We start from the raw sequence: 13,716 nt of genomic DNA on the forward strand, positions 1-13,716 counted from the left end.
ATCCAGGCTCTTGGCTTTTGGGTTGTTGTTTTTTTTGTTGTTGTTGGTTTGTTTTTAACTCATTTCTGGAGCAGAATAGGTAGTTCTCATCTTGCAACTGTTTGTTTAGCAACTGTGACTTACAACCAGTCCTTACACTTACGACCAGCATCGCAGCATCCCCACAGTCACGTGCTCAAAATTTGAGTGCTTGATATTGAGATTTGGAGCAAATGTATTCTTAAATCAAGTGGCACGTTGGATGAACCTAGCCGTTATAATGCATATTCCATAGTCAGTCACTTAGCCTGATGTATGAACCCAACCATTATCTACAGAAAATCAACCTTTGGTTAGGCAGTTGTGGCTATTTAGGAATTCTGAGAGAGATCAACCACTCAATTATCTTTTATCACCCTGAGGAAATAAGGACAAACCAGACTTCATCAGCTAGCAGCCTTCAAATCAATACCTTCAGAAATTTTCTTCTGAAAAAACTGTTGGAGGAGCAAGGTATTTCTTATTTTAATTAGAGTAGAGTAGAGTAGAATGTAGAGTAAGAATGGAATAGAAGGATAGAATAGATTGTAGAGTAAGAATGGACTAGAATAAAACAGAAGATGGAATAAAATAGAATAGAATGTAGAGTTAAGAATGGAATAGAATAGAATTCTTTATTGGCCAAGCGTGGTTGGATACACAAGGAATTTGTCTCCAGTGCAGAAGCTCTCGGTGTACAAGCAACAAGTGATAAATCGTGGGTGCCATATTTTCATTGTTAGTTTATCCCAAGGGGTCCCCCAAAAAAGGACTTCGAATATGCAGCTGGTTACCTTAAGTTGATAAGTTCATTCTCTAAAGTCACGAGTACCTTAAGTGTTTTCAATCATCTAGAAAGATGTGACTTGCAGCAGTTTAGTGACCGTTCAAAGTTAATAATACTGAAACAAGTGACATTTTTCACACAATGGTTGCAGCATCCTCACGGTCACGGGATGAAAACTGACATGCCTGGCAACAGACTCATATTTATGACGGTCGCCTTGTCCCGGGGTCTCGTGATCCCCTTTTACGTCCTCCTGGCAAGCAAAGTCGATGGGGAAGCCAGATTCACTTACCAACCGTGTTACTAGCTTTAACAGCTGCAGTGATTCACTTAGCAACGGGGGCAAGAAAGGGTCGTGAAATAGGGCAAAACTCGAAACGTCTCGCTTAGCAACCAAAAATTGGGGGCTCAATTGTGGTCGTCAGCCGAGGACTGCCTGCGCCTTGAATTGCTTCCAAGCCCCGTACGCGTTTGGTGATTTTTCTGCATCTGTTCAAAACGTTGAGGTGGTTAAGGAAAGAAGCTCGGTTGTAGGAACAGGCTATTTTAAAAGCTGTGACTGAGCGGTCAGCAAGTCAGGTATAAAATTGAAAATATAGGCAGTATCTTGATATCGCTCTGGCATTCTCTCAACAGTAACAAAAAACGTCTGGCAGAAAACTCAGCTTGCAAGTTTGGCTTGCAAGATTCATCTCCAGCCGCTAGCCCTTCTCATTCACTTTTTGGCCCTTGAGACCGACTTTGCAATGATGAATGATAGTGACCCTCTTCCTGGATTGGCTAAAGATGGGGGTGGGTGCCACATTTTAATTGGCCCATTGACTAGTTTCCTATGGAATAGCTATGTGGAGGGGTCTGAAAAAAGGAGTGTCAGAGGAGAAAGAGCAATAGCCATATAAAGCAACTGACATCCACTTCTTGACGAGCAAATATCCTTGGAGATAAATTCAAGAGATTTCAAGATTTCTAATTTCTGGAAGTACTTACAGTTCAAAAGGCTGGGTCTTCTTGCTTGGCAAATCGTTTATAAAAGTAGCTTTAGCTTGTATCTTCGTTTCTGCGTATATATATATATAATTTTTTAAAGGACAGCATTTTTGAATAAGCATCCTTTGGTTAATTGATTTACAAGTCGTATGAACTAAATCAAAGTATTCCGGACAGGAATCGCAGCTTAACATCTTGGATTTTGAAAATAAAACACAAGGCTATTTAAACATTGTAGGACTTGTACATTTGAAATATCAAAAGGAGCTGTGGACAATTGTGGGAACCGTTCCTGAACCTGACTGATATTTTTGGCTGGGGAACGGATCTCGCTGGTCTGAAGAATCGCCTAGCATTTACCAGTGAGCAAGGAAGCAGCCACGGCAAAATGGCTTTATGAGAATATGGAAACAAGCTTTTTTTTTTTTAATTCACTAACAAACCATCTCAGAATCTAAGAAAAAGAGAGTCCTTCTGTAACTTGCATACGATTTAAGGTTCGGCTGTGTTTGCTGGTGAAGAACATCTAAGGTGGACGAAAGTTCTTTAAGCAAGGAAGTTCTCACTTCAATTCCCCAAAATATCCGGTGGAACAGATTTTATTTGTGCTCTTCATTTGGAGTATTGTATGCTTTTCCCACCTACTAAAAAAAATCGTGAAAAGTTGCTCAACCCAGCACCGAGTTTGCTCTTTACCGCGGCAATATTCAAAGTTCTGGCTGAAGTGAGGTTCCTGAATCTACTAGAATGGAAGAGTTCTGGGTTGTCTGCCTGTGCATGATTTTGTTTGTCTTAATACTTATTTTGATGAAGCAGAAGCCAGATGATGGGATCAAGAAGCCAGATGATGAGAAGCCTTCAACCTCCTACAGTCAGGTTGTCAGCAGTGCCGGAAAAGTTCTGGAATACACGGAAGAAGAGCTGGAGGCCTCCATGCAGAAGCTAACCAGTCTTTTGTTTAGCCCAGATACCCACAAGAAGCATCCACACCCTGAACACAGGGCCCACCAGAGGGAAACTGCAGGAAAAGAGCACCAGGTGAGCCACAATCAAATCCAGATAAAATGAGATAAAGCATAACAGAGGGGGTGGACTTCAGTTTTATGGAATCTCTGAGGTCCTCAGCCTTCAAGGCGTAACCAACAAGGTCATTCAGACTGGGGATACCTTCCCCAATCTACTTATCCACCTTTGAGGTAACTGCATGGATTGAGTCACCTCTTGCATTTTTGTTGTTCCATCGTTCAACCGCTTTGGAATTTTCATGGGTTGAAGGCTATCCTTTTCTCCAGAACCGTCATCCATAACTGCCTATGAGATTTCCTAAATTCAGGCTGGTGGTATTAGGTGTTTTGCTGATGTTTTTCCAAGAGCCTGCGATTTTTCCAAGCATCCCGGGTCTTCTTCAGTTACTGTCAATTTCCCACAAGGGGTCCAAAATATTTAAGCTTTTAGCGTCATTACTAGATTTCCAGCAAGCATTTTGATTTTTCATATTGTTCTTTGGGCGATAGAGGTTTCCTCAAGTTTATTTTCTCCAACATCGCAATTCCAAAGCATCCAGGTGGTTTCATTCATGTTTTCTGATGCCCTAGCCTTCAGTACCTTATATTAGCATGGAGAAAACTGTGGTCCTGGCCACAAGTATCTAGGCAAATTTTAGTTATTTGTGGTTCAACAGATAGTGAAAAACCTAGATGCTTTCTTTGCTGGTTATATGATGACTTTTCATTCTTAACCTGTCATATAGGCCTCTTTGTTTGGGCACAGGATATTAAATGATTACAGAACTGTGCATTGCTAACCTGGGTAGTGTATTTGCTCATCAGATTTAGCAGATCATGTGGACCTAACCAGTAAACCACGATTAGATAAATTGGGTCCTATCACAATGTGTAAACCCTATCTATAACCAGCCTGGGTTGCTGCGAGAAGATTTGTTAAGACAACTGCATCTCATATAGCCCATCCATATATATATATATTTAACAAGAGAGAAGGTCAAGGTTGTAGAAATTACTCCTTCTATTTAACTAACTCTTTACTTATTTGCAAATCTACTGTCTGATCTAGTACAAATCCTATCCCGCCTGTCTTGATGAACAAATCCCAAAGAGACTATTTGAAGTTCAGCCCAACTTTAATGGCCATCAAGCCATGCTCTCCTAAAATGGACATCCAGATTATAGAGTCGGGCATGGAATATTTATCATGTCCTCCATATCTGTTTCAGCGTGACCCATTAATGCACCTTCTGATCCCTCTTGGCACAAGGAGGAAGACCACTAAATCACTGAACAGGTTCATTCCAGCTTAGGTCTGGCTCAAGGCTCTGTGACCTGCAGGGCAGAAACCAATCAAAGTACATTAACAGACTCCAATGTGGTTTGTAAAGTGTGGTTTATGGCTCCATGTGTTCTATAGATCCACTTGTGGCTTATTTCACAAGCCATAGCTAAACATGCCAGATCTTAACATGAAGGTATCTTAACTCTCCCGTCAACATGAGATCATTTATTTTTTCCCATGACAGAGATCATCGAGAATCGTTAAACCAGAGGGTAATTTCCATATTAATGGGCATGTGTTTCTCTGTTTTGAAAAAAAATCTACTCCTCTAGCCTTGACTTATGAACACAACAGAAGAGAATAACAGACTTGGAAGGGACCTTGGAGGTCTTCTAGTCCAGCCCCCTGCTCAATTAGGAGACCCTATTCCAAAGGTAGGCAACCTCGGCTCTTTTATGACTCGTGGACTTCAACTCCCAGAATTCCTGAGCCAGCCATGCTGAGGGGAAAGGGAGAGGTTTCCAAGCTGAGCCATGCTGGCTCAGGAATTCTTGGAGTTGAAGTCCACGAGTCATAAAAGAGCGAAGGTTGCCTACCCCTGCTCTATACCATTTCAGACAAAGGGCTGTCCACTCTCTTTTTAAAAAACCTCCAGTGCATTTATGTATTGAATCAAGGTCATGGATGTATTTAAAGTTCAACCATAGGACAGACAGGGTTCTCTTAAGACGGATTATGGGTTTTTTTTAATTAAAAATAATCATGTTTCTAGGGTTTAATTAAAAAAATGAAAAAAAAATCACATATCCCTGGATGCTGTTACTGAATGCTTGCACTATCAAATTGTTCCTGTTTTGGTCTCCCGTAAAGACTTGCGCTGTTTCATTAACTATAATCATTAGCCCGTCGGCCAGATTATACATTTCCAACAAGAAGAAGAAAGGCATATTTACAGTAGGGCAGAATTCTTTCTTTAACCCTTGAAAGATTTTTCTCTCTCCTTGACCCCCATTAGAACGTCACTCCTCAGATGACACCTTTCCGAGTGGCTATTCACGTTTGCAGAAATGGTGTCATATCGAGTTAATAACTCCTTCTATTTTCAGCGTTCCAGCTCTGAATGCCTCTGTTTACACAGCTAAACCCACCAACAAGAGCTAAGTGCTATTTGGGGGGAAAAAAAGAAAGAGGAAGATTTATAGATTCCATCCATCATTCATGGATGACAGGTAGCAGCTTGGGAGAGTAATCTTAGTGGAGAAATAGATTGTAAGCCGCCCTGAGTCTTCGGAGAAGGGCGGGATATAAGTGGGATTAAAAAAAACACATCATTTTCAAATGCTTTTTGCACAATGCTGTGTAATGTTGCAATGGGGGTTGAAATGAAATGAAATAGGTGAACAGCAATGGTAGGGCTAGCATAGTGTTTTCCGAATGTGGCCACTTTAAGGTGGGTGGACTTCAAATCCCAGAGGTACCCCAGCCAGCAACAAACTTGGCCATTTAAAAATATGCATGCTGGCTGGGCCAAGTGTGAAAGACATGCTAGTGGGAGCAAGAATCCCAAGACAACCACCCAATACCAAGATGGAAGTTGCTGGTATAAAATGAAACTCTTGGTGAGAGGAGTGAGATTAAATCAGATGATTTCCAGTAGCAACACTAAAGGCATTTAAATGCATGCAGAATAATCCCAGCAATTCAAACACCACACAGATAGTTTACCAGCAACACCGTCCTACGCAATAGACTTTGCTCCCTCCTCAAGATAAAAATTAACTTTATGTTTCCACTTTCCCTCAATCAAAGCTTAATTCTGATATAGTCTTGACTGGAAACTGATTTGGATGTTCCGTTGATTTGGATGGCTGTGACTCGATTTCTTTTGAATCTACCCCCTCCTAACCTAGGAAGCCAAATTCTCTTTCTTCCACGCATCCCAGCAAAGCGATCCCGTTTCCCGTTCGCTAATAAAGATAATCCTCGACTTATTTATTTTATTTATTATATTTTTATACCGCCCTTCTCCCGAAGGACTCAGGGCGGTGTACAGGGCAATAAATACAAAAACAGGATACAAAAGTTAAAAGCGATTAAATAAATGCCCAAGGTTAAAACAATAATTAAGATATATTAAAACCCCAACCCTAACCCATCAGACCAGGTCAGACTGCTCAAATAGATACGTTTTTAGATCGCGCCGGAAGGAGCGAAGGTCGGGGGCCGTCCGGAGCTCAACCGGCAAGCGGTTCCATAGGTCTGGCGCGCCCACAGAGAACTGAAAAAAGTGTCTGATGATCACTCTTCACACTTACAACCGTTGCAGCATCCCTAATGGCCACATGATCAAAATCCAGACCCTTGGCAACTGACTCGTGTTTAGGACTGTTGCAGTGCCCCGGGATCACGTGATCCCTTTTGGTGACCTTCTGGCACACTTAAGTCAATGGGGAAGCCAAATCCACTTAAGAACCATGTTGTTAACCACTGCGGTGATTCACTTGACAGTTGTGGCAACAAAGGTCGTAAAGCAGGGCAAAACTCAATAAGTGTCTCGCTTAGCAACAGATGTTTTGGGCTCAGTTGTGGTCATAAGTCAAGGACTACCTGTATCTATGTGAACGGTTATGCCCTCTTTTCCCATGGGTTAGCTACCCTTCTGACTGACTGTTTGGTCTCCAGAAAAGATTTCTATATTTCTCACTTTGCCCGGAAACCTCACGATAGGTAGATGAGAGAGCATAAGTGAAGAGATCTAGCCAAGAGAGCAGTTCAATTGCGAGCATTAAATTTCAGTTAACCTTCTGCAAGAATGCCAGGCTGGCCTCCTTGCTGGCGGATCCAATATTCAACCCAGCATAGCAGCCATGCCTTTAAAAGCCTCCAACCTGAAGTAGGTCAAACTGGAGTCACTGCAATGTATTTAGCACCAGACGGGCTTCTAAAAATAAAGAAATAAATGCTTACCGGCTTTTTGCATTTTCCTCTCCTTTTAACATCTTCAACAGGGCTGGCGTAGTCTGAAGATGAAACAGCTCAGATTTCACCTAAGCCGTGGTTAGAAAAAGCTAGCCATCCCAGAAGGTATAAACTAGTTTCCCCCCCCCCCAACCCCCAAACACGATGCCCTGCAGAAATACAGGACTAATATTTCAGTTGCTATTTGTGTCGGTTGAAAGTTCATCCTGTTGGCAGCCTAATTGAGAGACGGCAGGACATAATGTAATGGGTGGAGGCTTGTTAAAGAGTGATCCAGCCTGGAAGTAAGCAGCAATTTGCTGACAGTAAGAACAATTAATCAACGGAACAGCTTGCCTCTTGGAGTTGAGGCTGCTCCATCCCTGGAGGTTTTCAAAAATAGACTGGACAACCCTTTGACTGGGATGGCGTAAGGCTCCTGCTTGGAGCAGGGGGTTGGACTAGCAGACCTCCAGGGGTCCCTCCCAGCTCTGTGGTTCTATCTTCCAAAGCTTCCAATTAATGTGTGCCTTCTCTCTCTCTCTCTCTCTCTCTCTCTCTCTCTCTCTCTCTCTTTCTCTCTCTCTTTCCCACCTTCTCTTTTTAAATGAACAGGAGAAAGCTCACCATACTGCTCAGCAGAATATCTTGGATGAAATTGGTAAGTCCCCGTTGGCATCACAAATTTCATAGGTGCTCACAGAATCATTGAGCGCGTTTGCATGCCTTGAAAAGTGTATCTTTTGCCCAGCTTCGCTCCCTCCTAATTTTGGACTATAATACCGTTCTCCTCAGCCACGGTGGCTAGAAAAGTGGAACTCGGAATCCAAGACAAGGGGGAAAAGTCACTGGAATTGGGGAAAGAGTGAAATGTTTGCGTTATTTTTCCTGATTTTCCCGACACGTGGGATTTGAACCGCAAAGCCAACGGTGGATTACATTATGGGGAAGCCATCACATCTGGAAATTATGTATTGAACAAATCTCCTCTCCTGGATTCAGCAGTAGGTTGTTGAAAGAAGGTGTGTTTGTGAGACTTGGCAAGTCTTTAAACACATATCAAGCATGCATACTTGAGTTATCTTGTTCTTATGGTTTATGCAACAATTCTCCCTATAAATGATTACAGGATTAACCAGAATTTAAATCTACCTACAGAGTCATCTAGTTCTGATCTGGCATAAATAACCAGTGATATTTTGGCCCCTTCTTAATCGCAAGGCCATTTTCAACAATGGCATCAGTTCGTCACCCTCTAGACCCATCAATTTTGAGGAGGATGTTGGCCAGCAGCCTGTTCCACAATCATTCATTTTTCATTTGGGTTGAACTTTGTCCGCTATTTCCTGGTTTTTCTTCACGTGAAAAAAAAAATGACCATTTGTTTTAAAAAACGGTGTAAACTTTCCCATCATTGTTTGAGACGGGGTTTTTGACTGAAGCTCATAATAGAAGGAATGCATTATTTATTGGAACTACATAATAGAAAGACCTTGGAAGCAGAGGCACATGTGAACAGACTATAGACAAAAAAATTGGACTGGAATAGCGTGGAGTGTCTAGTAACTGGGGATATGAAAGGGTCCCAAAGAAAATATCTCTGGATCAGTTCATCCATTTTCACTGAGCAACTTATGGAAGCCCCCTTCATCTTGGGCCCATCTGTGTTACCGTCATACATCTTTTAGTAGTGGGTAAATGAGCCGGGGATCTGATGACTAAAGCTACATTTATTTTATTTGCTGATTAGATGTCTATCCCACCTTTATTGCTTTTATACTCTTTCCTCCTCCTATTTTTCCCATAACAACAATCCTGTGAGGTGGGTTGGGCTTGAGAGAGAGGGACGGATCCGAAGTCATCCAGTAAGGCAGGACTAGAACTCACCATCTCCTGGTGATTGGCTCCAAGTCAGCCAGCCGGCTTTCGTTCCTGAAGCAGGACTAGAACTCGCAGTCTCTGGGCGATTGACCCAAAGTCACCCAGCCAGCTTTCTCGTAGTCATCCAGTAAGGCAGGACTAGAATTTACCATCTCCTGGTTGCTAGCCTGGTTGCCTTAACCACTACTGCACCAAACCGGTTCTCACGTGAAATGTTTTGGAAATAGACGCATCGCGTGCAATGTTTTTGGTGCCTGCGTGTAAAAAATACCGACAGCGGGTTAGCATTTGGGGATGTATGCTGTTAACCTGTGGATCTTGTGTTATTGAGATGCTGGAGTGTGAATTAACCTCTTTGGTTTGGTTCCCCCCCCCCTCCTCCATTGTCCTGCAGAGCAAGCTGTGCAAGAGACTGCTGACACGGAAGTGTATGTGAGGAGACGACCGCAGCTGCCTCTTCCCAAGCAGCCTCACGAGCAGACTGAGTGGTAAAGAAAATAGCGAGCGGATGAATCGCGGGAAGGATCCTGACAGAATGATTAAGAAAAGAGTGGACAGCCATTTGTCTGAAATGATGTAGGGTTTCCTGCCTGAGCCGGGGGTTGGACTAGATGACCTCCAAGGTCCCTTCCAACTTTATCATTCTATGTTCTATGTTCTAAATCTAACCGATACCTCATCCCAAGCCCAAAGGGGAGAAAATAGGCTCGGCCTGCTGTATGAACCAACATTTATATTACTTTGAAGGCAATGGAACAAAAGGTTGCAGGGTGATTTAGTAATAATTCTTGTAGAACCATCTAAACAGATTTTTGAAACAGAAAGCCAGGCGACTAAACAACAGATACGCAATTTTCAAGCCTGTCCAAACTACGGCTCATCCTAAAATAAGAACAGTCAATGTCTGAGATCTAATTTGGACAGCCGAATCTGTAGTATCTTTCAAGATGTAACAGCAGTCCGGTTTTGAGAGACATGTTAGCAGCTCAGTTTTAAAATGGAACCAAGTAAAGGAGAATATTTGTAGTTTCAGCGTTTAAAGGAGGGGTCCTCGATGCTCTGAGCTTAGTTCTTTTCTTGCAGACATTTCATTACCGAAGTAGGCAACATCATCAGCGCTCTGTTCATCATCTAGGGCTGATGATGTTACCTAGTTTAGGTCGTGAAATGTTTGTTAAGAAAACAACCAAGCTCAGAGAGCGTGAAGGAGCCTTCAGTTTTAAAATAACGGTACATTTCTAGATATGGAACTTTGCATATACTGCCCAGTAAGGATTTCTTCTTTCATTTCCTATTTTTACTTTTCCTCTTGCAGACTTGGAACAACTGGCAAATTATAGACTTAGAGTGCCTGGTGAGTAGATCTTTCTACCTTTTGTATGATGCTCTCTGATGTCTAATGCCTTATTCAATTTTTAATGGAGAAAACCCTCAAATAGCAATTTTCTCCAAGGTATTTTCCCATTATCCTTTTCCATGTTTTTTCCTCCCCGCAACGTTCCTTCCTACGGTTTGGTCCTTTGACTTAAGAAGTGTTTGTTTGGCGAGCTTACAAAGTTACAAGAGCGCAGGAAACAGCGATTTACAACTGGTCCTTCACTTACGACCGTCGCAGCATTGCCCGCGCAATCAGCATTCAGATCCTTGACAAGCAATGCTTGACAACCAGCCCAGGTAGTCCTCAGCTTACAACCATTCGTTCAGTGACCGTTCAGAGTTAGAAAGGCAGTGGGGGAAAAAAGTAAGCTGGGACCACTTTTCACACTTCATGATCGTTGCAGCGTTCCCCATGGTCACATGATCAAAATCTGGGCGCTCAGCAACTGGCGTGTATTTGTGACAATTGCAACAGCTGAGGGTCATGTGGTCGCCGTGTGTGACCTTCCCAACGTCAGTGGGAGAAGTTGGATTCATTTAATGACCTCGTGATTCACTGTAGCAATTTGCTTCACTTCTACTGCATAGAAAGTTTGTAAAATCGGATGCAACTCAATCACCGTCTTGCTTAGCAACAGGAATTTTGATCCCGATGATGGCTGTAAGTCAAGGACCACCTGTCTAAGCATCATCCAGAGGACTTTCCACAACTAAAGTTCTTCAGAGGGGGTTTTGTGTTGGCAGGCAGCTAAAAGATTGAAAGACACACCCCGCCTCCTGGTTAGGGTCCAAAGTTACACAGAGGCACGTTACGTTCTTTCAGGAAGCAGAAAAATTGCATTGGAGAGCCAGGACAGGTACTCCTTGAGTTACGACCAAAAGGGAGCTCAAAATTTACATTGCTAAGGGAAACGTTTGTTAAACGAGTCTGCCCCATTTTACGGCTTTTCTCGCCACAGTCGTTGAATGAATCAGTCTATCAAGGATGCATGGCCACGATGCCTGCTAGCTTCCTCATTTGTCTGTAGAAAAAGCGGGGAGGGGTAGAACATGAAGGGAGGAAATGGAATGCTAAGAAAGCGATTCGCGGATCGTGAGAGCCTGCAGCACTTTAAGGCCATTGCCGCAGGTGCTCGATGGAGAAGTGAACTGTTCCCATAAGAAAATGGAAGAGCACCATTGGACCATGTGAACCCCCAGTGGGTGGGGGCCTGGGGATCTATCTTTTAGCTAAGCAAGCTTTCCCGCGGGAAACCTCAGAGCTGGTTTTGCTTCTTCCGTTCTGAAAGGATACAGCCAATAACGTTTAGCCTGCTGGGACTTAAATGCCTTGAAGAGTTCTTTCGTTGGGTCTGCTAGTTGGACAGTTGGCACACTGCATTTGTGAAGTGAGTAACACGGTTGTCAAATGAATCTGGCTTCCCCATTTGGCTTTTGTTTGTCTGAAAGTCACAAAAGGGGATCAGATGACCCTGGGACACTGCAACAGTCATGAGCACATGCCAGTTGCCAAACGTCTGAATTTTGATCATGTGACCACAGGGAGGCAGCAAAGGTCATCAGTGTGAAAAACGGTCCTAAGTCTCTTTTTTCAGCGACACTGTAATTTCAAACAGTCACTAAATGAAACTGTTATAAGTCAAGGACGGCCTGCGTACAAAAAGGAAAGATAAATGCAATGATCAAAAAGGGTAAAATCTGGCAGAGATGGGTTTTAAACGTAGAGGACCTACGGTGTTGAGGCGTCTTTAATATTCCTTTAAGTTGCTTCTTCGTGTAAAGAAATGGGAGGCATGTGACTGATGTAAGTAAGTAATTCGTGTAGAAATATCTGAAGTTGGTAAGATTTCACAAGGTCCCTCAGATTTTGCAAGATTCCGCCGCTATTGCCTCAAAAAAAAAAAAAAAGAAATGGTAGAATTTCGTAGGATTTGGTTTAAATTGCAAGAGCGTGATGATTTGACACCCGGCCCACCTCATGACCAGTTCAGTAACTGCCAAAGTAAAGTAAATATCAGAAAATAGTCCTTTTCTAATCTGGAGACCCTGATTTTAATCAAAGGCGAAGGCCCTCTCTTTATCTATGGAGATTCTCAGTCGTCCAGGTCATGGTTGACCCACAGGTGCTTTTTCGAAAGGCAACTTGGACTTCTCTTGGTTTTGCTTGAAGATATTTCACTTCTCATCCAAAAAGCTTCTTCAGTTCTTCAGTTCAGAACTGAAGGAGCTTCCCGGATGAGAAGCGAAACATCTTCCAGGGGAAAACAAAAAAAGCCCAGTTGCCTTTTGAAAAAGCGGGGTCCTTCTGTTTGGTTTCCAGGGAGGAGACTTCCCAAGACCTCTGAGCATAAGCAGAGTGTCTACCAAGCCACATTCTGTGGACAAAGATAATTAACTCGTGGCTTATTCTGATCCCAGGCACTTTGGGGCTTTTCCTAAACTACACGGTACGATCAAATGTGGGTGGAGAATTTCCGTTGCTAAGCCAGGTGAAATGTTCAGTGGTATTACCACATTTGATGACATTTTTGCCAGAGTCGTTAAGCAAAATCACTGCAGTTAAAGTGATCGGCTTCCTCTATTGAGTTGCTTCTCGGAAGCTGGCTGGATCTTGGATGCTGCAGTTGTCATAAATACATGCTGGTTGCCAAGGACTCAGATTTTGATCACAAAACCATGGGATGCCAGAACATTTCCTTACAGTGAGAACAATTAACCAGTGGAACCACCTGCCTCCAGAAGTTATGAATGTTCCAACACTGGACGTTTTTAAGAAGAGACTGGACAGCCATTTTGTCTGAAATGGTATAGGGTTTTCCTGCCTGAGCAGGGGGTTGGACTAGATGACCTCCAGGGTCCCTTCCAACTCTGCTATTATGTTAAATCCTCAGTAGCCATTCTCACAAGCTTGACATTTTATCACTTCCCATTCATTCAATCTCCAAAGAATATTCTGCTTGTTCCTTTCCCAGCCGAAGCGGTAGCGTTGACACTTCCTTTAGTAGAAAGAAGAAGAAAAAAGACTTCCTTTTTTTAAGAAAAAAAGGGGATTTTTATTTTATTTTCCCATTTGCAGCCGCTGCAAAAAAAAAAGTTTTTTGACACAACTGGTCAACTTTGCTCAAGAGGTTTTTTTTTAATGCTGACCCGAGAGCTGTGCTCGCTGCTCCTTCAACGCTTTGCTCCCTCTTCTGTCTCCGCAGCTGCAGACTGAACGCCTGGGTCCCCCTCCCCCCCACAACAGAGCCTCCTGCATTGTGGGGTGCTTCCCCCACCCCAAAAGAGGGGGGGAAAAACCCCACTTGCATCCCTCTGGCTGTCACCAGGTTTTTGGGAAAAAGTTCAGAATGAGGAGAAGGTGATGGGAGGCAGCGATCCTAAGAAGATTTGCATCCAGTTGCACCAGAGGGCTTTCAGAT

At 43.0% G+C, this 13,716-nt stretch overlaps 1 protein-coding gene across 1 annotated transcript; it reads left to right on the top strand.

The window, feature by feature from the left end:
- The first annotated feature begins 1,661 nt into the window (after positions 1-1,661).
- LOC310646137 (uncharacterized protein) lies at positions 1,662-13,583 on the top strand. Its single transcript, XM_083372386.1, has 5 exons — positions 1,662-2,830; positions 7,655-7,700; positions 9,315-9,408; positions 10,236-10,274; positions 13,501-13,583. Coding segments are annotated over exons 1-4 (432 nt in total). The 5' UTR covers positions 1,662-2,539; the 3' UTR covers positions 10,237-10,274; positions 13,501-13,583.
- Positions 13,584-13,716: the final 133 nt, after the last annotated feature.

Source organism: Vipera ursinii (assembly GCF_947247035.1).
Source record: "Vipera ursinii genome assembly, chromosome: 13".
Taxonomy (NCBI): Eukaryota; Metazoa; Chordata; class Lepidosauria; order Squamata; family Viperidae; genus Vipera; species Vipera ursinii.

Excerpts from the sequence above, each read along its gene's own strand:
- LOC310646137 (XM_083372386.1), top strand. The coding sequence starts at position 2,540 with ATGGAAGAGTTCTGGGTTGTCTGCCTGTGCATGATTTTGTTTGTCTTA. Across the intron at positions 2,831-7,654 it reads CTGCAGGAAAAGAGCACCAG|GAGAAAGCTCACCATACTGC; the intron begins GTGAGCCACAAT and ends TTAAATGAACAG. Across the intron at positions 7,701-9,314 it reads GAATATCTTGGATGAAATTG|AGCAAGCTGTGCAAGAGACT; the intron begins GTAAGTCCCCGT and ends ATTGTCCTGCAG.